General features: G+C 36.5%; 1 protein-coding gene across 6 annotated transcripts in view; it reads right to left on the bottom strand.

Moving 5' to 3' along the window:
- Window positions 1-90: 90 nt before the first annotated feature.
- The window catches only part of pfkfb2 (6-phosphofructo-2-kinase/fructose-2,6-biphosphatase 2), a 45785-nt gene continuing 22916 nt past the window's right edge, over window positions 91-22959 (bottom strand). The window contains exons 8-17 of one of the 6 annotated variants that reach the window (XR_506894.3): window positions 21965-22172; window positions 21415-21561; window positions 20023-20127; window positions 19616-19745; window positions 18061-18123; window positions 17551-17621; window positions 12601-12792; window positions 11058-11082; window positions 3151-3427; window positions 91-2596 (exon numbers count right to left, since the gene is read on the bottom strand). Coding sequence is in view for 5 of the 6 variants with exons in the window: in XM_062978605.1 (XP_062834675.1) it covers window positions 9271-9330; window positions 11600-11628; window positions 12609-12792; window positions 17551-17621; window positions 18061-18123; window positions 19616-19745; window positions 20023-20127; window positions 21415-21561; window positions 21965-22172 (997 nt within the window). In the remaining variant the exon portion in view is untranslated. The other 5 variants (XM_062978603.1, XM_008115672.3, XM_062978605.1 and 2 more) reach the window with 5 other exon arrangements.

Here is a 22959-nt window from a genome sequence, read left to right as displayed (position 1 = left end):
ATGTTATTCTCTCAGTCTCTAAGGTACTACAAGATCTCTTCCAATACAATTAAAAGGAAAGGAAAGAAAAGAAAAGAAAGGGCAATAACATTACATCAATGAAAAGCTTTATTGTTTTCACATAATCATAAACTTTTATGCAAATATCTAAGAAGAGGAGATTGCAAAGCCACATTGTACTTGTTCTACTTGAAAATCCAACAGAAGAGAAATTCTGCTTTGTGTTGACCATTCTTTCAAAGACAGAATTATTTGAGATCTCACATGCAGCCTCTAATTTTTTCACCTGAGGCTACTATTTCGTCAGATTGTACACATGCACAAAAATATGGGCATATTTGGAATATTTCACTCATTAAAATGTCCAAGGACAAAACAGGCATGCTTTTACTTACTAAAGTACGGAACAGTGCAACAACTGCACTTCAGTGCTAAGTATTAGCCAATTTTAATATTGCATCTAAAATAGATCTATTGCTGTCTGCAGAGCAAACTATCACATACAAATGCTAGTCTAGTACAAGCAAAGCAATAATTGAATGGCTGTCTGACTTTGCTTAGATAACTGCTAATTGTTTTTCCTGTTATCCCTAACAGCTAAGCCTGTCATTCCCAGAGTCTTAATCTAATTTACCCTTATTTCCCTATTAGAAACTACTATATTTGTACTTTGGCAAAACATCAAATGGCATAGCTAAGAAAAATTAAGCCATTGCTAAAGCACAATAAATAAATAAATAATCTGGTTTCATCAAATACCAATCTCTCTTTCACACAATTTGATCGCTTCAGGAGAAATGTCTCAACTTGATGGCTAATTCCTGTTCCCTTTTTAGCTGAAGGAGGTTTGTCAGATGAAATTCAGCAGAGTACAATCCCTATATTCGTGGGAGACATGTTCTCGGACTTTGTGTGGATACACTATACAGTAAACCTTATCCAAACGAAGTACTGTATTTCCAGCCAAGAGTATCACATGTCCTCTCTAGCAAATGCCTAGAGAAGACCTATTTTATTGGACATGGATGAATGAAACTGTGAGCAAATACAGGAGTCGTATTTCAATAATAATTTGTATAAATTGGATTGTGTGATTTGTCAATGGAATTAAGGGATCTTACCGATAAGTTTTATTTTTAAGCCAAACTGTGAGAAATATTATTATACCGGGCACCAGAGGTATTATGAAGACCACTGGGGCTCATGGCTTTGACACAAATAACACCAAAAGAACAGTTATAATGTCTTTTATCACACCACTATTATCTTTAATTCATTGGATTTTACAGCAGCTTTTTGATGATGTCCTTTACTTGTACCCCACCCGTCTTTTTCCACATTTTTTTCCTGTTCTTTTTCTTACCATGTAACATTCATTAAGGAGAAAAAGACAGGGAAGATATAGCTGTAGATATATAGTATATATCTATAGATATATCAAAAGTTTATCTCTATAGACAGATAGACACACGCAGCAAGACATACCTATACACATATTTTACTATTCAGGCACTGACCAAAAAACTATGATAAGCATAGTATTAACTTAACACATAACAATTATAATGATATAAAAATACATTGTATTCTCTGTTTAAGGCAACAACACATTACTCACAATGGCACAAGAATTTATTATACAAAATAAGTCATTCAAAGATCCCTGACCAGAAAGCAGCATAGCCATCTTTTGACGACATATTGGAGTGTCCCATCAAATTCAGAACACATCACCCGCATTTAAAAGATACTTGCATTACAGAAGTGGTTCTTGTCAATTAAAAACACAGCACCACTCTTAAGTAAGCAATCACATTCATAGGTCATCACATATAAAATATGGGCTCATCATGAGAAACATTAATTCATAAAATTGTTCAAAAGGTAAGAGCAGTATGTTGTGCGTAAATGCGATGTGTGCTATTCTAATCACATAGAAACACATAAAATCCTAATTTCTATGCAGGAATTATATATTAGGTAACTTTGGAATGGAATGTGATTATGATGTGCTCTTGGAGTCCATCCTCCATCTCTAAGGCTTAGCCTCAATTATTTTTGCTTTCAATGTACAATTACTTTCATAGATTTATGAACAATATATTCATATATAATAGAGTAATTTTGATGGGCTTGTTCAGCAAAAATCTAAAAAATTAAATTAATACAAATAATCTATCTGTTTAAATACTCTCTATATAAATATATGTTATATTCCTACAAAAAGTCAGGAACAAAAGACATCCAATGACACCACCTGCATTACATCTGTATATACAGTGGGTCATGTCATACCAGAATACAAGAAAACTTTAGAGATGAACATACAACTAAGAGGGTATGATATATGTCCTCAGTAATTTCCAGCTCAATATCATACTCCTTGTGTCCTAAACACAAGAATCTAGGGCCAAGAAGATAAATGTGACAAAGGGAAATCAATTTTGCCTTTGTTCCTAGAACTCCCTTGTAATTTGCACTGAAATATTTTCCACTGTGAAGATGATTATAGTACTGCTCACAGGAACAACACTGAAGACAATGAGTTCGTGATCAATACTCTTGAAATAAACCTTCAGAAGTATTATCAGATTTCCTACCAAACAAAGGAAAGAAAACAGATTTAACAAGGGTGTTGTGCAATATTGCAAGTAGTGCCTAACACAAATATAAGTGTAAGACTGGCAAGAATGTTTACCACTCACTTCATGAACATTCTGGGCATTCCCCTACATTGCACATGGGTGTCCAGCATGAATGGTATTGACATGGCAACAGAGAAAAATGGCAAAGAAGGAAGGAGCAAGAGGAAACTAACTATGACTTAACAATGGCACAAAAAAAGCAATAGGCTCTATTCATGTAAATCTCAGAAACTCTTTTGGAAGGTCATCAGCACAATCTAGGCTGGTCAAACATTTGCACAAGCACATACACATATAAATTTAAGAAACTTTACTCAAAAGGTTTTTGTAGGATTGTTGATAGTGGGCTGATTAAGATCTCATTTCCTCCTGCTGGGTTTGTAAGTTGGGAGCCATGACATTTAAATGGGCTTGAAACAAGAATTAAATCTGTAACATAAACATGCCTTATGTTTTGATAAAGTAAGCACACTTTTTAGAATTTAAGAATTTGAAGCAAGCTTACTCTAGCTTCAGCTCTTGAAGTTATATCCTCTACCATGATGTCATTCTTTACCATACCCATTTGTAGTGTTATTGGAAAACATGACATTGGTCCAATAAATTAGGTAGTTCACCATTTTTAAAACCCTCCTGAGAACGTAGCAGCAGAAACTTCATTAAAAAAGCAAGCTTTTGATCAAATGAAGGCAATTTTCCAGTCCAAGGTAATTTTCTGAGGCTTCCGTGATGATTTTGCGGGAAGCAATGGCATATATCTATACCGTTAGGCCAGCTGTTTTCTAGAAAGAAATCAAATGTATATATTAAAATTGTGAAATCCCAGATTCTAATGCAATCTCATTACTATGCTGCTCCTTCAGTATTGACATGTTATACGGTCACATTGGCAATACATGATACAGACCACACCTACGATATTTGATTTGAAACAATGTTTCTCAAGGCACAGAGAATTATACTTTCTGGGCAGAAAAAAATCTTCACATTCTGGTGATGGAAGGAGATATTTGCTGAAATTATGTTCATGCATGTATTACAATATAAATATTCCTAATAAGCTCCTTTGGTCTTTGAAAAAATATTTAGGATACATAAGAATTCTAGGAGTTGTACTAAATTATATATCATCAAAATGCTATTTTAAATTCCTTGTACATTTTGCATCTTGAAAGATGTGTACAAAATAGTATGCCTAAAATCCTAAACATATTTGCTGGAGAGTCCCATTAATGTACGGAACTCTACCATTATTAGGAGTGGACTGTAAAGAAGTTAAATGGTTGCCATATGCTATAAACCAGCATTTATAGAGTTGCTTAGTACATCTTTATTTGCAAATTAATTTTTATATGTTTACTAAATAAGCCACTTACAGAATACAGGTTAAGTTCAAGCAGGACCCATATGAAAAACCATAAATATAAATTTTGCCATCTAAAGGAATTTCTAGGTTCTCTAGCTTGAGCCTAAAGTCAACCTCCGTCAGAATGACCTAGATGGTCCTAAAGATAATTTAATCAAATCCCTGAATAATTGAATCTGCAAAAGCCAAACTCGCAGTCATGGAGGGACAATTGTAGTGCACTTGTATGATTTCTACACAGTGCCATTTCATTTTCAGGCTTACCACTGCTACTCCATTTCTAAAAAGTTGGTGGTGGTAACAAGTAGCACAGAAAATGAATGTGGCTTAGTAGCTTACAGTTACTGAAAAAATATTTCACAGTTGAAATACAAATATCGAAGACACATTAGTGCAAGATGGATGTTCAGGCTTGCAGCATGAAAATACTAATATGAAAAATGGTGAACCCTGACTTGCACATCTTTTATTATCTTCAGGAGTAAAATTTATCAGGAACCCCAAATAAAAATATATGTAATATAAATTTTTATATCCTTCTTCTGAAAAACAGCTTCTTACCCAGCACAAGCTACTTCAGAAATGTGTTTGGGTGCACCTTAGAATCAACATCTGATTCTGACATGGTTTATGTACATGCCACAAAGATGTGTTAAAATCAGGCCATGTATATTATCTATACATATCCATATTTACTATTTTTTTACCTAGACACTTCAATGATCTAGATATCCACATGCTTTTCTTTTCACATCACTGTATAGACAGCAACCTTTGAGATCCCAGTGCACCTTTGCAAGAAGTTTGAAACATATATTTCCAAACCATTTTCAATTAAAATGTATGAAAAATTTAACTTAGGTTCACCATAGGTTGAAAACAACTTTAAGGCACACAACAGCAACAAAATGATTGCTAATGCAGTGTAAAGAAGTATCAAGCTCAAGTTAAAATGAACTAGTCAGTTGTGACTATGATGTTTGCCAAACTTGAACAAAACATTGTGGCTTTTTGTACAAATTGTAGTTAAAATTATCCATAGTTTCTGGTTTGTGTCTCTTACAGCTATGCTGACAGAGTGCAAAGGAAAGAGTGGGTTTGTTTGTGCCAAATTAGCATCATAGCTAAATTAAAACTAGCAGAAGCTCCAACTTCATCCATTCTCCACCTCCTCAAAATTCCCCCTCCAATAGAGAGTAAAGTCATATTCTTGGTATTAACATCATTTTCTAGTAAACAAATAAATCAGTGAGCATTTCTTTTCCCAGAAATGTAAGAACAAAATGATGTTACTCAGAGAACTGAGCAATGCATGCTTTCTTTGCTTGAGAAAGCTATTCAGAGAAAGAAAACATACGACAGTGTTTTGACATGCAGTATTAACAACTTTTTGTATTCACTCTGCTTTCACACCTGGGCATGATTGTATTTACAAATGAATCACCAAAATAGTACAGTACAGCCCTAGATTTATTCATTTTCTCACATGAAATCCATCTTTGGACAACACAAAAATATACACCGGTAATCAGCCTTCCATATTTTCTGTGGTAAGAAAACAAGACTCTTGAAAAAGCAAAAAATTGCAACTAATAAAACTGCTCTTTTTTTCACCTGAGAGAACACCTCTCTAGAAATATTTAGGTTCTCCAGCATAGCTGGAAATTGTCCATAAAATTGTAGTGAGATTCAGATCCTCCAGCATGATTTTGTGACCAATTTCCAACAGAAGTTGACCAAAAAGTTGCACTGGAAGACCTCGGCAGAACATTTTGCCTAACTCAGTGATTACTGAAATCAGCAAACGTGGAAGGCGAACTATACGATTCATTCTATGTAGTTCCATGGCAACACAAGCAATAGAAAACCCTTGTGAAGTGGATTAAGGAAGCTACCATGCGCAAACACCATTTTAGTCAAGCAGATCTGCTAGTGAAATAGGGAAATTCTTAATGGTTAAGTGCTATATTTTTCTTTTAATTCAACTGCATTTTAATGTTGATGCTTTTAATTTTAGGAAGAATATAACTCAAATGAATAGATGGATGTATCTGATAGTATCCATCCATCAGTGTAAAGGTATCTCTACAACAGATTTCGGATCATACAAAAAAAGGACAGGGGGCAGGAAATGAAGCATGACTTGCACTGCATATGCTTGGAACTAAATTGTGGTTTAATAAAAGGCACAAGACAGCACACCTATTTTATAATTCCTGTTCTTGCACTCAGGAAGTGTTTGTGGATTTTTTAAAACATATAAGGACAAATTGAGTGGATAGGGGAGGCTCTGTTGCCAAGCACTCTTCATGTAGTTAATTCTGAATCATATTGAAAACATATTAAAAACAACGTGGTATGATGGTTAGCGTGTTTGACTGGGACTTAGAACAACTAGGTTGTGATGAAAATGTTGAAGAGGACCAAAACTATATATGAGCTCACTGGAGGAAAGGCAGCAGATAATTGTAATTAATTGATAAATATGTAGATAAACTGTTATATTCACATTTACAATGCAAGAGATGACTACTTAAGTTTGCATGTGATTGTAAAGGGACCATAAGCCAGAAAATAGTAAACTTTTGCCTGTGTGGCTTTGCCTCTGCATATGCCCCTCCCTTCCTGTGAGCCGGTGCCTTTCTCCAGAAAGTTCTAAGGAAAGAAGAAAGCTCAGAGTAAACAAGTTAGGTCATTGGTATCACTTATGCCAAAGTAGGTGTGGAAGCCATTGGTCAAGTTTAGATAGGCCAAGATATATATTCTTTGTTAACTGCGCACATGTTGCAGTGGTCATTTGCATGGTACGGACCCATTGAGGTGGGTGTGTACGGCTGTTCTGCCTTATCATAGCTGTGATAATAAACTTTGCTTTTTGCATCTCTCATGAGACTGGGTTTTCTGCCTGATTTCCCTCCTGAGCCAGGACCCTTTAAAAGTAATTGTCTTACAATTGCAGTTTCAGAAAAATGACCATTTTGTTTTTAGTTGTACAAATACATACACATCATTACATCTTCTACAATCACACTTTCAGGTTTATTAGTAAAGGGCCAATAAAGGCACATTGCCCTCTACTTTGAAATGCAATCATCTAAAAAACATAGATTTAGTCGTGAAAAGCCTTATTACAAACTGATAAATTACAATCATTTATTTCAAAAGTTCAAGTGAATCTCTGTGAATGTGACAGGCCCCAAGTTCATTCTTTCATAAGTATGCAAAGAAGAATCACAGATCTCTTGAAGAAACAGCAAAGTATCCAGAGAAGATAGGCCTACCTCAAAAGATGCTACAAAACAGTTCACTGAACTAACCAATGTGTTTTGGGTACATAAACTGAGGGGACATTAAGTTTATTGAAGCTGCCTTTGCAGTTTTTTGGACCACAACAACAAGTTGGGTGTTGTATTTACTAGATGCACCATTTTCTTGTTTAGGGTTCTTTTCTTCCAAGAGAAGGAAAAAGATGGACCAAAAAAAAGAGGGAGATACAAGAAAGAATGAGAGGGAAGCAAGAGAAAGACTAAAATGTCCTTATCTGTGTTGTGGGTTGTTGCTAAAGGTTGAATCTAAGTTTGATAAAGACAGCTATCCTAAATTAGTCAAATCTAGATTACCACCTTCTGAGGTGCTATAAAGTCTGAGAGTTAGTCTAAATAATACCCTATGATGGAAACAATTCAACAAGCTTACCATATAATAATGGAATGTTTCATAGTCCAACAGTTAATAGTGTACATGCATGCAAATCTGGTACCTCCCATGTTTGTCCTTTAGAGTACGTTTAGGCTAAAATTAATTGTTCATAGGCAATTGGACTCTGCGCAATCCATGCTGCCGCTACTGCTGTTGTTGTAATTGTTATTATCTTTATTTTTATCCCGCCTTTTTTCCCATAGGGACTCAAGGCAGCTAACAATAACAATAACCAAATAATTTAAAACAAGGCAAATAATTTTTTAAAAAAATAAGTATAAAATACAGTTAAAATACAATAAAAATTACATTTCAAGCTCATACCCCCAAGTCCATTTATCTCCCCCCCCCCCTGCCCCCAACATCCTCCAAATGTCTGGCAGCAGAGATGTGTCTTGACCTGCCTGCAAAAGGCCGCACGGATGGGCTTATCCTGATCTCTCTTGGGAGGGAGTTCCACGGTCTGGGAGCAGCCATAGAAAAGGCTTGAGTAGGTAGTAAAACAGAGAGAAGCCCCTCCCCAGATTATTTCTAACAGGTTCGTAGAGTGATTAAGTTCTGCAAATAACTTGGACCTAAACCATAGGGCTTTATAGGTCAGAACCAGCACCTTGAATTGTGCCCAAAAACAGGTTTGGCAGTCAGTGGAGCTGCTGCAAATGGCGGGGGGGGGGGGTACACTAGTTGTAACCAGCACTAGTTAATAGCCTGGCTGCTGCTTTTTGGAACAATTGGAGTTTCTGAGCACTTTCCAAAGGCATTTTAGATGTCAAGTTTGTAATCAGCATCCTGTTTCCTTTTCTTTCCTCCAGCAACTAGATCAGACTTATCAGAATGGAGGAGTGGAAGTTTACAAGTATAATTTTAAGTAATGTAATCAAAATACTTAAAAAGAGGACAATTATTGGAAATTAGAAGGAATAGTATTGGAGAAACACGGAAAAGTTTTTCAGGACAGAGACAAAAGTGATGCATTTCTAAGGAAGTAATAAATCACACTGTGCAGGTAAATCATTTACAGATGCTTGAGGGAATGTTTCCATTGGGTAAAAACAGTAACCATTCCAAATATTTAAAGTTCATTCCAGGCACTGAATGAAATACCCCTCCATTCATTTAACAAAAAAAAATTTCTCTCTTTCAAGGTTATCAAATCATGCCCATGAATAAAAAGTGCCCACGCCTTTTAAAAAAAAAATCTACATTTCTTAATGTTGAAATAAAAGCAACTCGCTTTCACAAAGGGATTCACACATCACGGGTACGTGCAAGGCAGAAATGTCACTTCACTAATATGCAACACACAAAAACCACACACACAAAACATATCTCACAGGACAGGAACAGCTATCATATTTTTTTTTGAAAAAACAGATTTATATATGTTATTACATTTTAAATGGAAAAGTTTGATTTGTAAAAAAATATTTGCCAGGCATATTTGCTCCAGCAGTGCAGCAGAAGGAAGGGCAAGATACTACTGTGTAAAAAGGAGGCTATGGGACAGATTGACCACACTCTATATAGGGTTGCCACAAATCTATCTCTTATGGTACAATTTTACTTGGTGGTGGAGACAGATAGGAGAGATTCACAAACGACTGAAGAGTTTGATTTATCCTTGCAAAGGGGGGGAAACCGGCCAGTGATGTACTTCTCATATTATAATGTCAGAATGAATTTCCTCGCTATTTTCTGTTCTACTAGCAATGTCTACTCTGTGCTGTGTAACTTATCTAGCTGGCACTGTTTTAAAACATGTCACATTACAGGGACTGAACATAGAGAAACAAGAGGGATCAATTCACAAAGAGGTAGAAGTAATTGTGATATCCCAATGCTGATGTTGCTGAAAATATCTAGTTACTTCTCAGGGAATTAGATCAGTTCATAGGGTTGAACATTTTATATGATTATATTACTGAATACATCCGCTCTTCAAAATAAGGTAAAGGCATAACCTGCCCCTCCTTCCTGAGTCAAATACAAAGGGAAATTCCTACAAAGGAGTAACTTCCTTCCTTCCTCTATTTCAAACTTTCTTCCACCATGCCTAGATTTGGAAGGTGATCAGCAGCTTTCATAGTTGTTCTTTCATTTACTGTATTCACCAGTTTCCTTTGAGATACTGAAGTATCATTGTGCAGGAATGCAAAAACAGGGAATTGAGATCCAATAAACTCCTTTATAATTTGGGTTGAAAAAGGGAGAACGTGCATCCATTTGCAAACACTTCTCTGAAATATTTATGGTTTATGTTTCAGGTGAAATTTTAAAACACTTTAAATTTCTATATATTAAAATGTGTAAAGAGGTTCTAACAAGATATTTCAGCAAAGCTAAAGATATGAAGCCCTGGGGGGCAGGGGATCAGAAGTCTCCCTTCCTCATTTTTCCACCAGAAAAATGGGGACGAGCAGAATGAAAGGTGAATATAAAATTTAAAAGGGGATTTTGGAATGTGTTCTTTCAGAATGATGATTAAAATGCTTGTGACAAGGTGTCATATATTTACTCCCCCCACATTATTTAAGAAACTATACAATGGCCTTTTTGGAAATAAAATGTACAGGATCCAAAATTATTGCAATTCCTGATCTTGGTTTCCTTTTTTCAGTTCTTTTCATGGGAATGAGTACATAAAGTCTGGTTGGCATTATGGTAGAGGAGACAAAATCATTTAACTATGTTAATAGTTTCTTCTGTTTTGTTGAATTTTGCCTTTCCTAATAAGGTGCCAAAGCTCAAGAGGTCTATTAGTGTTCAGGACAGTAACAGTAATACTAATAGTAATGATGGTGATGATGATGATGATTATTATTATATTAATATCAAATTTCAATTGGAACTCTACTTTTAATATATCAAACATGAAACATTTATGCCAACAAATTATATCAAATGACTTATATGTTTTCATATTCTTAAAGTAACAATGAGGCTAACATAACAATATCATTTTTCCCTGAAAACATTCCTTTTTCTGAAAAAGCCTGAAAAAGAAGTTTCCATGATTTCAAACTCCCCAGACATTTTGCATCTCTAAGAAAGAGAACTGAAAAACTAAATGTGTACCTGATTATTTTTTAAATTGGCATGTCATGCTCATTGGAAAAAATAGCTTTGGATATTGGAAAGCCTTACAAAAATCACTGTTTGTCTGTGTACGATAATGTATGTATATTTTGCCTAACCTTAAATTGACTTTTAAACTGCAAGAGCATGAATTGCTACGCTCTTTTCACGTACACAAGCCTTCCTAAGAGACATCCAATAATTCCTTGGTGACTGCCTAATCATCATCAAAAACACCACAACACACGCAAGCTGTTTTCAGTGATACTCACAGAGACAAGCACTTCCCACTTGAAGCTGCAAAGGAAAAAATAGCACAGGAAAGCTCAAGCTACAGTTCAATGAAGACGCACAATGCAAAAAGCAGAAGAGCATGTAGAAAAATAATGAAAGCAATCTTTACAAACAAGGAGATTTAATTGACTTGGATCTACAAAGATGCAAGCCAGAGAATGTTAAATGTTAAACAGCACCTGACCTAGCATATTTACATACACAAAACTTTTTAAAGCCTATTCAAAATGAACTCTCATCTGAATTCCTTCAGTAATGCACCAAAGAGACCTGTGGTTTTAAAATGAACTATTTGATGGAGCCCCTGCTTACAAGCCCATCTTTTAAATAAATCTTATTCTTCTTTAGAAAAGCTATGCAAATTGAGCAAGATTTCAGCACCATCTTTACTTCGTAAAGCCTCTCCCACTGGTTTATGTATCGGCTGCTGTCAGAAAATTATTGGGTATATTACAATGGAAAATTGGGTCAGAAGAAGATTGAAATTTTGGCCTATTGTAATATGATATTAGGATTCTACTCCTTTTCTTTGCAGTTTCAGAGCAATGCCTTGCTCCAAGAGAGACCGCTATTTGAACTACCATTAGAAATTCAGGTGATAAGTATGCTTTAGAAAGTATATCTTGGAGTGGATGCAAGCGGGGAAAAGCAGGCAAAGCAGCAGCAATGTTAGCAAAAAGGGGTTTTTATTTCCAATAAACTCAAAATTATATAGGATCTTGGTGAGAGTTCCCTGTTTAAGGGTTAAATGTAGCAGACTGACAACTTCATTACACGGGCAAAATTGCCCGTCCTTGGACAGTTCGACTTCATTTCAGACATGAAGCCAGACGGATCCCATCACACAATGTCAATCTACTTTCGGCAGGGCTCTATATCTGAAGTGAGGTAGAGCTGTCGCAAGATGCAGCGGCGGCAGCACGGGAGGCTTTTTGTACCACCCTTAATCTATGAGATTTCCTTTTGAGAATTGCCCTTTGTTTTATAGAAAAGAAATGCTTCATGGGATCTGTAAAAAATATTTTTGAATGTCACAGTGATTTTAATAACTTAAGATACATCTACACTGGAGAATGAATTTAGTTTGACTCTACTTTAACTGCCATGGCTCAGTTCTGTGGAATCATGGTAATTGTAGTTTTATAAATTCATTAGCCTTCTCTGCCAAAGTGTGCTGGTGCCTCACCAAACTACAAATCCCAGGATTCCATAGATTGAGCCATGACAATTAAAATGGTCTCAAATTGCATTGATTTTGCAGTATGGATGCCATTCTGAGATTCCCAAAGCCATTTGGAATGTGGTGCATTTTTTCAGTAAAGATTTAATGGACCTCACACAGAGTTTTTTGCATCTAAGTTTTCCAGTCTTCTTCCCCCTTGAAAAGTTACAGCTAAAGGCTACCAGACCTCCCAGAGTAGGACTTGATGGAGCTCCAAAGTATTCAGCTGGCAAAGGAAGCTGAACCATTTTCGAATTACTTTGAATGGAGAGAAAATGTTAGGATAGATGATTTACCACCTGAACACTCTCTTGCAGCTTCTCTTGATCAGCCCCATCTCGAGCCTCCAGGAACAGCAGCGATCCTGCTGGATTGAGAGGCTTGCTCCCAACACTGTAATTGCGAGGACGCTTTACTGTATCCGGACTGGCTAGTGGTGTGAAGCTGTTCCTTCTCATCCTTATAGGGTTTTGGCTCTTTGGAAGGTTGTTCTGATTGAAAATGGAGGATATCGTAATGAGTGAAAAACCAAGCCACACAACTCTCATCTCAAAATTAGTATCATCGAGTATTTCTGATGCTTGTCATATAAGTACATCATGATATCCATACTTTTACTTGGTAACCTCTTTTTCAAACAGAATATAGGAATCATACTGGATCAGACAAAAGTAAATGATACTAGACATTAGGCTTGTGCAATCCGGTTAAACCTCGATCCGTTTTTGGTGTCCCAAAATCAGGAACATCTCCTGATCCATTTTTGAAGGCCTCCAGAATTCAACTGGGTGGTTTCCGTTTTGTCATTACGGCTACTGAAAATCTGTTTTCGATCGGCCATTGGCGGCAATGAGCGGGGGCGGGGGGACTTCATAGTCTCCCCTTCCTGTCATTTTAGGCATTGTGTGTCCTTATATCCTTCATTAATAACTGGATTAAAAGCATTAGAGTTAGGATAACGCTCCTTCTGGGATTGTTTGTCCTTAAATCCTTCATTAAGAACTGGATTAAAAGTATTAGAGTTAAGATAGCAATCTTTCAGGAATTTTTTTGTCCTTATATCCTTATATAGCCCTCCCAGCTGGATACAGATCTTTGGGCGGAGGTTATCAATACCTCCGAGTTGTCATGGCCAGATCATTTCCTGGTCAGGGCTAGTATCTCAGTTACAACCTACCCTTGCAAGGGTGGAAGACCTATTAAAATGGTCCGCCCTTAAAGGTTAATGGATCCTTCGAGATTCCAGGAGGCCTTAGAGGGTTCTATGACTGGATTCACCGACAATCCTGTTAAATCCTTGGTTAATTAGTGGAATCAAAATCTAACTAGGGCTATTGACATGATCACTCCCAAACATCGTCTCCGACTCATTACAAATTTGGCTCCCTTGTATAAGCCCTCAGGGGAATGGACTGGGAAGCATGACCACTAGAGCGCAGATGGCGGAAAACCCGACTTTTATGTAACAAGACGCAGTATAGAGGGCACCTTGGCTCCTATAAGATGGCAATACATGCAGTGAAGAAAGCTTTCATGTCTAAGTGGAAAGATGAAAGAATGGAATCCCATTAATTCCCAAAGGAAAATAAGTGAAATTAATTAATTCCCAGCTGTTATTATCACTTGAAATATACTTTTTTATAAGAAAGGTAAAATCTCTCTGTCCTTCCAGGTTGTGAATTGTTTGTGTCTATCTCTTAGATGCCAGTTTGAATATTAAAAATACCATTTAAAAAATTCAAAAGCTTTCTTTTTCCCGATGAAACAAGTTTTCCCAACACTCAAATATAATGAAAACATCAGTGTGCATCACTCCTCAACCCCCACATATTCACTATAATCACAATTTGCGAACCTAGTTGATAAACAGTATATAATAATAATAATAATAATAATAATAATAATAATAATAATACATTTTATTTCTTACCCGCCTCTCCTTGTGGCTCAGGGCGGGTTACAATATTGCTAAAATCATAATAATCTAAAAACATTTTATAAAATACACATATTAAAATATATTTCTATAACATACATTAAAATACACAGAACAAAGATTAAACATAAGACTCAAGTTTAACATTTGTGATTAAAACTAGCTGGATAGGCCTGCTGGAAGAGATAGGTTTAAATGTGTTTTAAATTCCAGCAGCTCATTTAGCTACCGGAGCTTTTCCGGCAGGTTGTTCCACAGTCTTGGGGCGGCTGATGAAAAGGTCACCAGTCAGATTCTGGTAGGTTGGAGTAGCCACTCCCTAGAGGACCTAAATGTTTGGGGAGGACTGTATGGGAGAAGGTGATCCTGTAGGTATCCTGGATCCAAACCAAGTAGGGCTTTAAGGTCAAAACCAACTCTTTGTACTTTGCTTGGAAACTAATTAGCAGCCAGCAGAGTGGCATTAGTATAGGTGTAATGTGCTCACTTCAGAATGTTCCTGTAACCAATCCAGCTGCCATATTTGAAAACTTGGTACAAAGATGCCCCAATGTAAAGTGCATTGTAGAAGTCCAACCTTGAGGTTACCGGCACATGCACTACCATCTATCAGTCCTCCAAATCTAGAAAGGGGCGCAGCTAGCATATCAGCCAAAATTGGTAGTAAGCACTCCTGACGGTCACATCTACCTGGGCTGACATTTGGAGAGACGGATCAAGAAGTGAACACAGCCTTTCAGGGGGAATGTAACCCCATCCAAAACTAGCTAACATACCTCCTCTCCCAGATTAGTACCCTTGATGGCAAGCACCTCTATTTTGTCTGGATTCAGTCTCAGTTCGTTTTTCTTCATTTAGCCCATTACCTCCTCTAGACAATCATTCAGACAAGCTATTTTCAGCTGAAACTGTTTTTGAAGGCAAGGAGAAATATATTGGGGTATTATCAGCATACTGATAACACCCTGCCACATGCCTACAGATGGTATTTGCTTGCTTTATACATCCTCAATAAAATCCAGTAATAAATATATTTTATCAAGGAAGAAAAGAATAGAGTACATTGTTTCTGAAAGTTATAATACTGAAACTGCTATGGATCTATGTTAAACTGCTAATGCCTATGATAAGGCCTTAAGAAGTACTCTTTCCTAAACTGCAAATCTTAGGACTCCATAGGAATTGAATGTAAATCAAAGTGCTACAATAGGAAAAGCTGTCAAGAAAGAAATAAGAATGCCTTGCCTTTTCCTTTCATGGGAATTACATTACAGAGAGGCAGGTATGTCAATACCATGCCTGAGTCAGACTGTTCTGTGTTTCTCATCCCACACATTATTTTTTCATGAGGAATGTTTTCATTTTTGATAAATCCAGTAATCTAGGGAGGCCTCAAATTAATACCAGAAAACATGTTCATAATTAAAACTGACTACAGTGCTAAAAAGCAAATCTTATAGTCTGTCCCTAACTTTCTCCTATGGTGCTACCTGATACCTATACAAAACATCTTGTCATTTGCATAATTATTTTTCTCTGTATGTGGCCTTGAACACATGACTCAAAGAGGGCAGGGAGGAAAGAGGACTGATCCCACCTTCCCCCGTCCCCTCTCAGAATCACCCCGGTGCTTTTGCAAGCATTCCCAAAGACAACAGCAATGACCAGGAGCACTTTTGCACTCTATGGTTATGCCTATGGCAGCAACAAGACAGGAATGGTACGGGTAGCCATCTAGTGGCTCCAAATTGGGGTTGGTGGGACTGAACGGTGTGGACTCCTCTCCATTGCAGAAGAACAAAGGCCACCAGTGTAGACATCTTTCCAACACCACAGCAGCATGGAGGCTGGCTGTGTGGGCTCTGCCAGCTAATCTGGAGTGCACTCCTCTAGAGCAGCCACTGGGGGAAATGGCTCTTGTACATACACCCTGAGCTCCCAGTGATCTGAATTTTCCTGCAAACCAAGCAACACAAAACAGTAGCACCTACTCATGATATTACAACTTTTTTTAAAAAAAGCATAACTCCTCTGTATCACAATCATCTTGTATACAGACTGCCATCTCGACCCTTTGAGAAAACGAAGTATAACCCTCCCCCCTTTATGACACACTGATATGCATAACAAGTATTTGTGTGAGCCACCTGAATTCAGAGGTCGTGTCTCATGTTTCTTAGCACAGTATCCAAAAATACTGTACTTATCCAGTACTTTAATTTCCCAGTGAAGAGTTAACAATTGTTCCTATAAAAAGTGGTGTATTTGTGGGTGAAGTGAGGCTTTGCTGCTCCCCTTTCTGTCATAGACCTCTGAGCTGGCTGGATTAATGTTTTCTCGCCTTATGACAGTGCAGACAGAGAAGGCAAAGGTTATTCACAAAGCAACCATATCAGTAATTAGTAAATGTTTGGCTCCATTCACTATATGGTTCACAGACTTAGAGATAATCAAATTAATTCCCAAGAATAAAAACATGTGACTGAGTGAGAACTAAGTCCAGATTTTGAAAGAGACTGTTTATAACTGTGATACTTCCATTTTAGGCCTCATTGGTGAAGTCATGCAAACAGACCACATCCAGAACATGTTGAGGTTTTTCTTTTTGCCTGATGCCATTGAAAATACATTTTAAGGGCCTACCAACAGAAAATTAGAAAGCTCAAGTCTAATATTTTCCAAGACCTCACCCCCAGCCCTGCAAATAGAAGCTTAAAATCAAAGAATATCATGTTCATTGCTATCATGGTCAAATAATTTTGAAAACTATTTTTTCAATTAAAAAAGAACTTGTTTATTGTTAATTTACTTCAAAATTCCAATCTGAGAATATATCCATGAGTTCTTCAAAAAGCAAGTTACCAAAAGAGATCTAGTTTTTATCAATTCTGGGGATGGCTGAGTGTGCCAAAAAATAAACGTTGACCTCTTTCTTGAGTAAATACACAGTACATCTTATCTGCATTAATATATTAACTTTTCATTTATTTCAAAAGGCTTTATACCAAATAACTCAGAAGAGATGCTAATGTGTAGGCTTCCAGACAAGTCCCATTATCCATCACCATTGGTTTTGCTGCCTAGGGCTGCTGGGAGTTGCAGTTTAGCAACATCTCTGGAGAGCAGTACATTATCTGCATTTGCTTTACAGTGGGACATGATGAAGTCAAAGCACTTGGGCACAATTTAATGAAACAAACAGGGCTTGAATTAAGAACTTAAAAATCCATATACTTCAGTTTAACATAGTCCCTATAGTTTTAGCAGCATGTAAAACAGAAGACATGGGCCAGGAATTATATATATTACATACCGTTGTAGATGGCTTGTCTCGGTGTGTATCTACAGCTTCAACATTCAGGGAAATCATTTCTAATTTGCAGCCTTCACAAATTTGAAAATGTAATATGCTTTAAAATTATGCACTGGTGTAAAAGAAGTACTATAATCAAAAACAATGTCTGCTAAGAAAAAAAAATCCCAAACCATCCCTCAAAATATCAGCTCCAATTTTTTATCATTAGAAAAGCTTCAACAAGATAAAGTTTACACGTCCAAAGTTATAAAAAAAAAGTTTTAGGTAAAGTGTCAATTCTTCACACAATCAGTTGATTAAACCTTGTTAAACTGAATTGAACTTTTTGATTCCTAACACAGGACTGTCCTATAAATACATAACTGCACTCTAAGCAATTTTTTTTCTTAATCTGAAAAAATAAAATCTACCTGTACTCATATCTCAAGTCTTTAGATTAGTAGCATCCTTTCCTCTCTGTTGTTTTCAACAATTAATATCTACTCATATGTACAAAAAAATATTTACCATAAGCAACTGGTGTGAGTTTTAAGATGGTATGAAGAGGGCACCTCAAATAGGGTAATTCATCTAGAAGAAAACAAGTAGGAATTACAATTGAGATATACCAGGCATAGTCCAAACCATACTACAGTAGAGTCTCACTTATCCAACACTCGCTTATCCAACGTTCTGGATTATCCAACGCATTTTTGTAGTCAATGTTTTCAATATATTGTGATATTTTGCTGCTAAATTCATAAATACAGTAATTACTACATAGCATTACTGCGTATTGAACTACTTTTTCTGCCAAATTTGTTGTCTAACATGATGTTTTGGTGCTTCATTTGTAAAATCATAACCAAATTTGATGTTTAATAGGCTTTTCCTTAATGCCTCCTTATTATCCAACATATTCGCTTATCCAACATTCTGCCGGCCCGTTTATGTTGGATAAGTGAGACTCTACTGTATTTATTTTGTCCAGCATTCCCAATCGCATAAATTCAACAGTAATTGTAATTACAAACTTTTGTGAATGAGTCTCTCTCTTGGAGAGAAGACTTCAGAAAATGTTATTATTAACTAAATTGAAGAAGGCAGTTAGCTACATCCAGTATATTACATTTGCATTGTTTGTGCTTTCTGTTAGTTACTGATGATAAATTAAAATATCAATGTGATGTATACAAGTCAACATGGTCTTATTACCTTGTAAAATACTGATTGTTTGGTGTTACCTAGTATATATAGCATATACATAAAATCCAGGATGCTGAGCAGAATTCAAAAAGTATAAATAGCCACAGTAAAAGCAAAAATTAACAAAGGTTTTGTACAAATGTAAGTAAGATTAATAATCCTTACATCTCTGGGGGTGAATCTAACTGTAGAATTGATGCAGTTTGACACCAATTTAACTGCATGGCTCAGTGTTTTGTAATCCTGGGAATTGGAGTATTACAAGATCTTTAACTCTCAAAGAGTGCTGGTGCCTCACTAAACTACATATCCTAGGATGCCATGGCACTGAGCCATGGCAATTAAAGCAGTATCAAATTGCATTTATTCTACAGTGCAGATGCACCCATAGAGACAAGGATTAAATTATAGCCCTACGTACATTTTTACAAAACCTTTGTTAATTTCTTTATTTGCTATAGTTATATATGTGTTTTTGATTCCTGATCATTATCTTGGGTTTTATGTATATGCTATCCATCAGAAGGACAATATTAATTCTATAGTACAGATGCACCTCAAGTATGTCTTTTAGTTGTTAGCTGTTACAATACTTATATTACCAAAGTATACTTGCATATCTATTCCTTTCCTAGCTAGAGATCACACACTTCAGGTTGTGAAAAAGATTTTATATATATTCACATGTCATTGTTTTTTAAAACACAATGACTGGCAAGGACACACAAGGTTCACTCCATACACTACAGTCCTGATTGTCATCCTCATTCTGGACACTGTTACTTCTTTAGCATTATATGTACTTTGGTTCATTGTTATTCTAGACAGCAATTTCCCTTGTTTCAGTAAAGACATTTAAAAAAACCTGGCTTCTTACCTGCACTTTTATCTAGGAAATATGCCAATAAGCATCTTAGAACTGCCTGGTGAGCGATAACTAGGACATTGCCCTGACGTTCCAACTCCATGATCACAGGTTCCAAGCGTTGGACCAAATCTTGATAAGACTAGAAAATAAGAAGCACATTAATAAGGGAAGAAAAGCATTTATCTGATTTCACAGATTGAAAAGGTAAGGATTCAAACTATTTGGTAATAATCTAAAAAACACTTTTGAGTACGTTATGAATACTGTACTTTCAAAATCTCTTTTATAGTCAGTGTACTTATATTCCAAAGGTTTTCACTATATTTAGCAGCTGTGCTATGAAACACTACCTATCCCATTAAACATATCAAATAAAAAACACAGCAGGTTATTAACTGATTATAAAATCTCCTCACTTCTCCTCCAGGATAGCGGTAAAGGTATTTGTCTTGGTCCCGAAGTGCAAATTCCTCTGGATATTTTCTTTGAATCTCTTCATAGGTCATTTCTTCACATACTCCCTGAGAAAATGGGAATTAATTCCAAAAGATTAAAAAGGAAGAAGGTGGAATGTGACATTTAACAAACCTTGTTGGCTGCAATCTACAGAAATGAATGGAACTAACTGACAGAAATTATAAAAACTCTCATTTCAGAAATTTAGGAGTGGCTTTACATTATAAAATGAGATCTTCAGACCCCTGTAATGTTGATAAAATGACTTAATGTACATAGGACTGCAGTTATAATTTCAGAGTAGGCATTGCTCAATTTTTTGGATTCTTCTTTGAATAAACATGCAAATAATTTTATCACACAATTTTGAAATTAAGTCCAATGATGGACTTCACTGAATATATCAGTTTGATCTAATTAGATTGGCTTTTGTGACTCCTTAAATAATAGTGAAGGAGGGCTGGAGAAATACAGACTTTTGGTGGCAAGTTGTGTCTATATCTATGCAATAAATAATGCAATAAAGCTTGAGTTGGGCAAGAGCAGGATTTTAGTCCAGAAGATCCTATGTATGCTTGCAAACAATAGGTAAGTTAAACACTACCAGCCTCCAGAATCCTTTACAGAGCCTGTGCGGGTATAGAAAAGGGGAAAGCAAAGAAGCTTGCCTCACCAGCTACCCTTAGTGCAGTGGTTCTCAACTTGTGGGTCCCCAGATACTTTGGCCTACAACTCCCAGTAATCCCAGCCAGTTTACCAGCTGTTAGTATTAAAAGCACAGGTGTAAAATTTTGATCCCTAAAATGGAAATCATGGGAAAAGTGGAGGCTGATGAAAGGAATCGGTGAATGCCTTTTTGAAGAAGGTTTCTAGAATTGTTAACTTTCGATAGCTACAATTTCACTTACTCCCACTCCAATAAAAAATCCCTCTCAGAGGTATTTGTGGGTTTCTCCTTCAGTGTGATTCTATGGTATGCTTCCAGCTGAAGTATAATCAAAATATAGGGTTTGATTATCCATCATTCAGATACTTACACGGGGTCTTGGAATATATCCTTCAGATCTAGGGGTTCTACTGTAATCTCTAGAAGCCTCATACAATGAAACAAGACAAATCTTTCATAAATCAACATCAATTGACTTAGTAAAGATTTATCTCATTTCATTTCACATGGGCATGCTCTTAATTTTGGATAACAAATTTACTGAAATGCAATAATTTGCTCTCATTGTGCTATCCCTGTCCTTTCCAAACCATTTCTGATTCTGTTTCATTAAGTGAGGTGTATCTGCATTTGGTGAAGCCATCTTCCCCAGCCATTCTAGCCCAGTGATTTCCCTTTTACTCACAGCATCAATCTCGTTCAGTATCTTCCATTGTTCATATGGTACCCCCAAAGCCTCTGCTGTCTGGATTGTTCGCTTCAGCTGGCTGGTCCAAACCTTCAGATCCACTATCTCCTGCTCTTTGAGGAAGCTTTTCAGTTCTTGTGAAAACTAGGAAGAAATGCAGTACAACGGATAGGTTAGAGCAACTTTTAAGATGAAAACACTTGGTAACTTCTCCAATTGTCAGTGGAAGTAGCTACAGTGATGAACCAAAAGTGTAGATGATGCTGATCTCTGCGAGAGTAAGACGTTTCCCAAAACAATGAACAAAAAACAAAATGTATTGCCATATTCAACTGGTATCCCTGTTGTTGATGGATGTTTAATTCAGCACATAAAACGACTGGTAGTATTTGGAGACTCCTCCATATAAAGCAGATAAAAAGCAGAGGCCAACTCTTGTGGCGTCTGCTTTTTATCTTGAACAAAATTGAATGGGAGAAAACTGTTACAAGCCTCAACCTTCCTAATAAGCAAAAACAGGACGCATCTTAAATGCCAAAAATCTTACCTGCTTTCCTCGCGTTGATAGACCTGAATCTCCCCCAATCTTGCTGACAAGGTTGCACTCACTTTCACCATGTCTACAAAGATAGATGGTGCGTGGCTGAACATGAATATTCATGAGGTAATAGACTATTTTACTTTGGATGTAATCCTGGACACGATTGACAAGAAAGCGCTGTCCTACGTTGATCACCTTAATGAAAGAACGGTCTCTGGAGAAAAAAAAAAAAAACAGAAACATTAGGTATCATCACATCATGACATTAGAATGTAAGAGGGTTGAATTAGTAAATGTCTTTTGCCATGTATGTGTTTTAAAGTCCTAAAGCATTTATACATGATTAACTTTGTCCATGTCATCAGCATTCTGTATTTGATTTACCAGTCACTAAATTAAGGAATACAGTAATTTGTAGACAGTTAGGACAATGACAATCTTTCTAATCAAAAGTAGGCAAATTTAAACAGAAAGTAAAATTTATCTACTAGTAAAAGGTTGAAAGGAATTTTGGGTTGGGGGAAAGAAACGTGGTACAGAACTATCATTTCTTGAGTACATCAGAGTGGCTCTGAATGTTCTAAACAAGTAGGGCAAAGATGAAGTTCAACTAAATTCAACTTCCCCTCCCTTTGCAAGATGAATGGTATCTGAAGAAATAAGAATTTCCTGTCTGATGTAATAACATTCTGCAAACCAGTATGTTTCACCACATAGACTCTGCTCCTCTGCTGTTTATATTTCTACTCTTGGGTCCTTTTTGATTCTTTTAACTGCCAGTGGAAGAAAGTGGTAACGTTTCTGTCCCATTTCATCCAAGGAAGTCCTGCTGATCAGGAAGGCCTTAGGAAAACCATCCTGAATGTGGCACAGAGAGCTGGTTTGGGCAGGAAAGCTCACTGAAAATTGGGCAAGACAATTGGTGTATCTGATTGGTATATCTGTCACGATAAGTTTCTCTTCCTGGTCTTTGGCAATGGCCCTCTTTCTGCCATCTTCAA

Source organism: Anolis carolinensis, chromosome 4 (genome assembly GCF_035594765.1).
Source record: "Anolis carolinensis isolate JA03-04 chromosome 4, rAnoCar3.1.pri, whole genome shotgun sequence".
Classification (NCBI taxonomy): Eukaryota; Metazoa; Chordata; class Lepidosauria; order Squamata; family Dactyloidae; genus Anolis; species Anolis carolinensis.
This window is presented reverse-complemented; position numbering and strand designations above follow the sequence as displayed.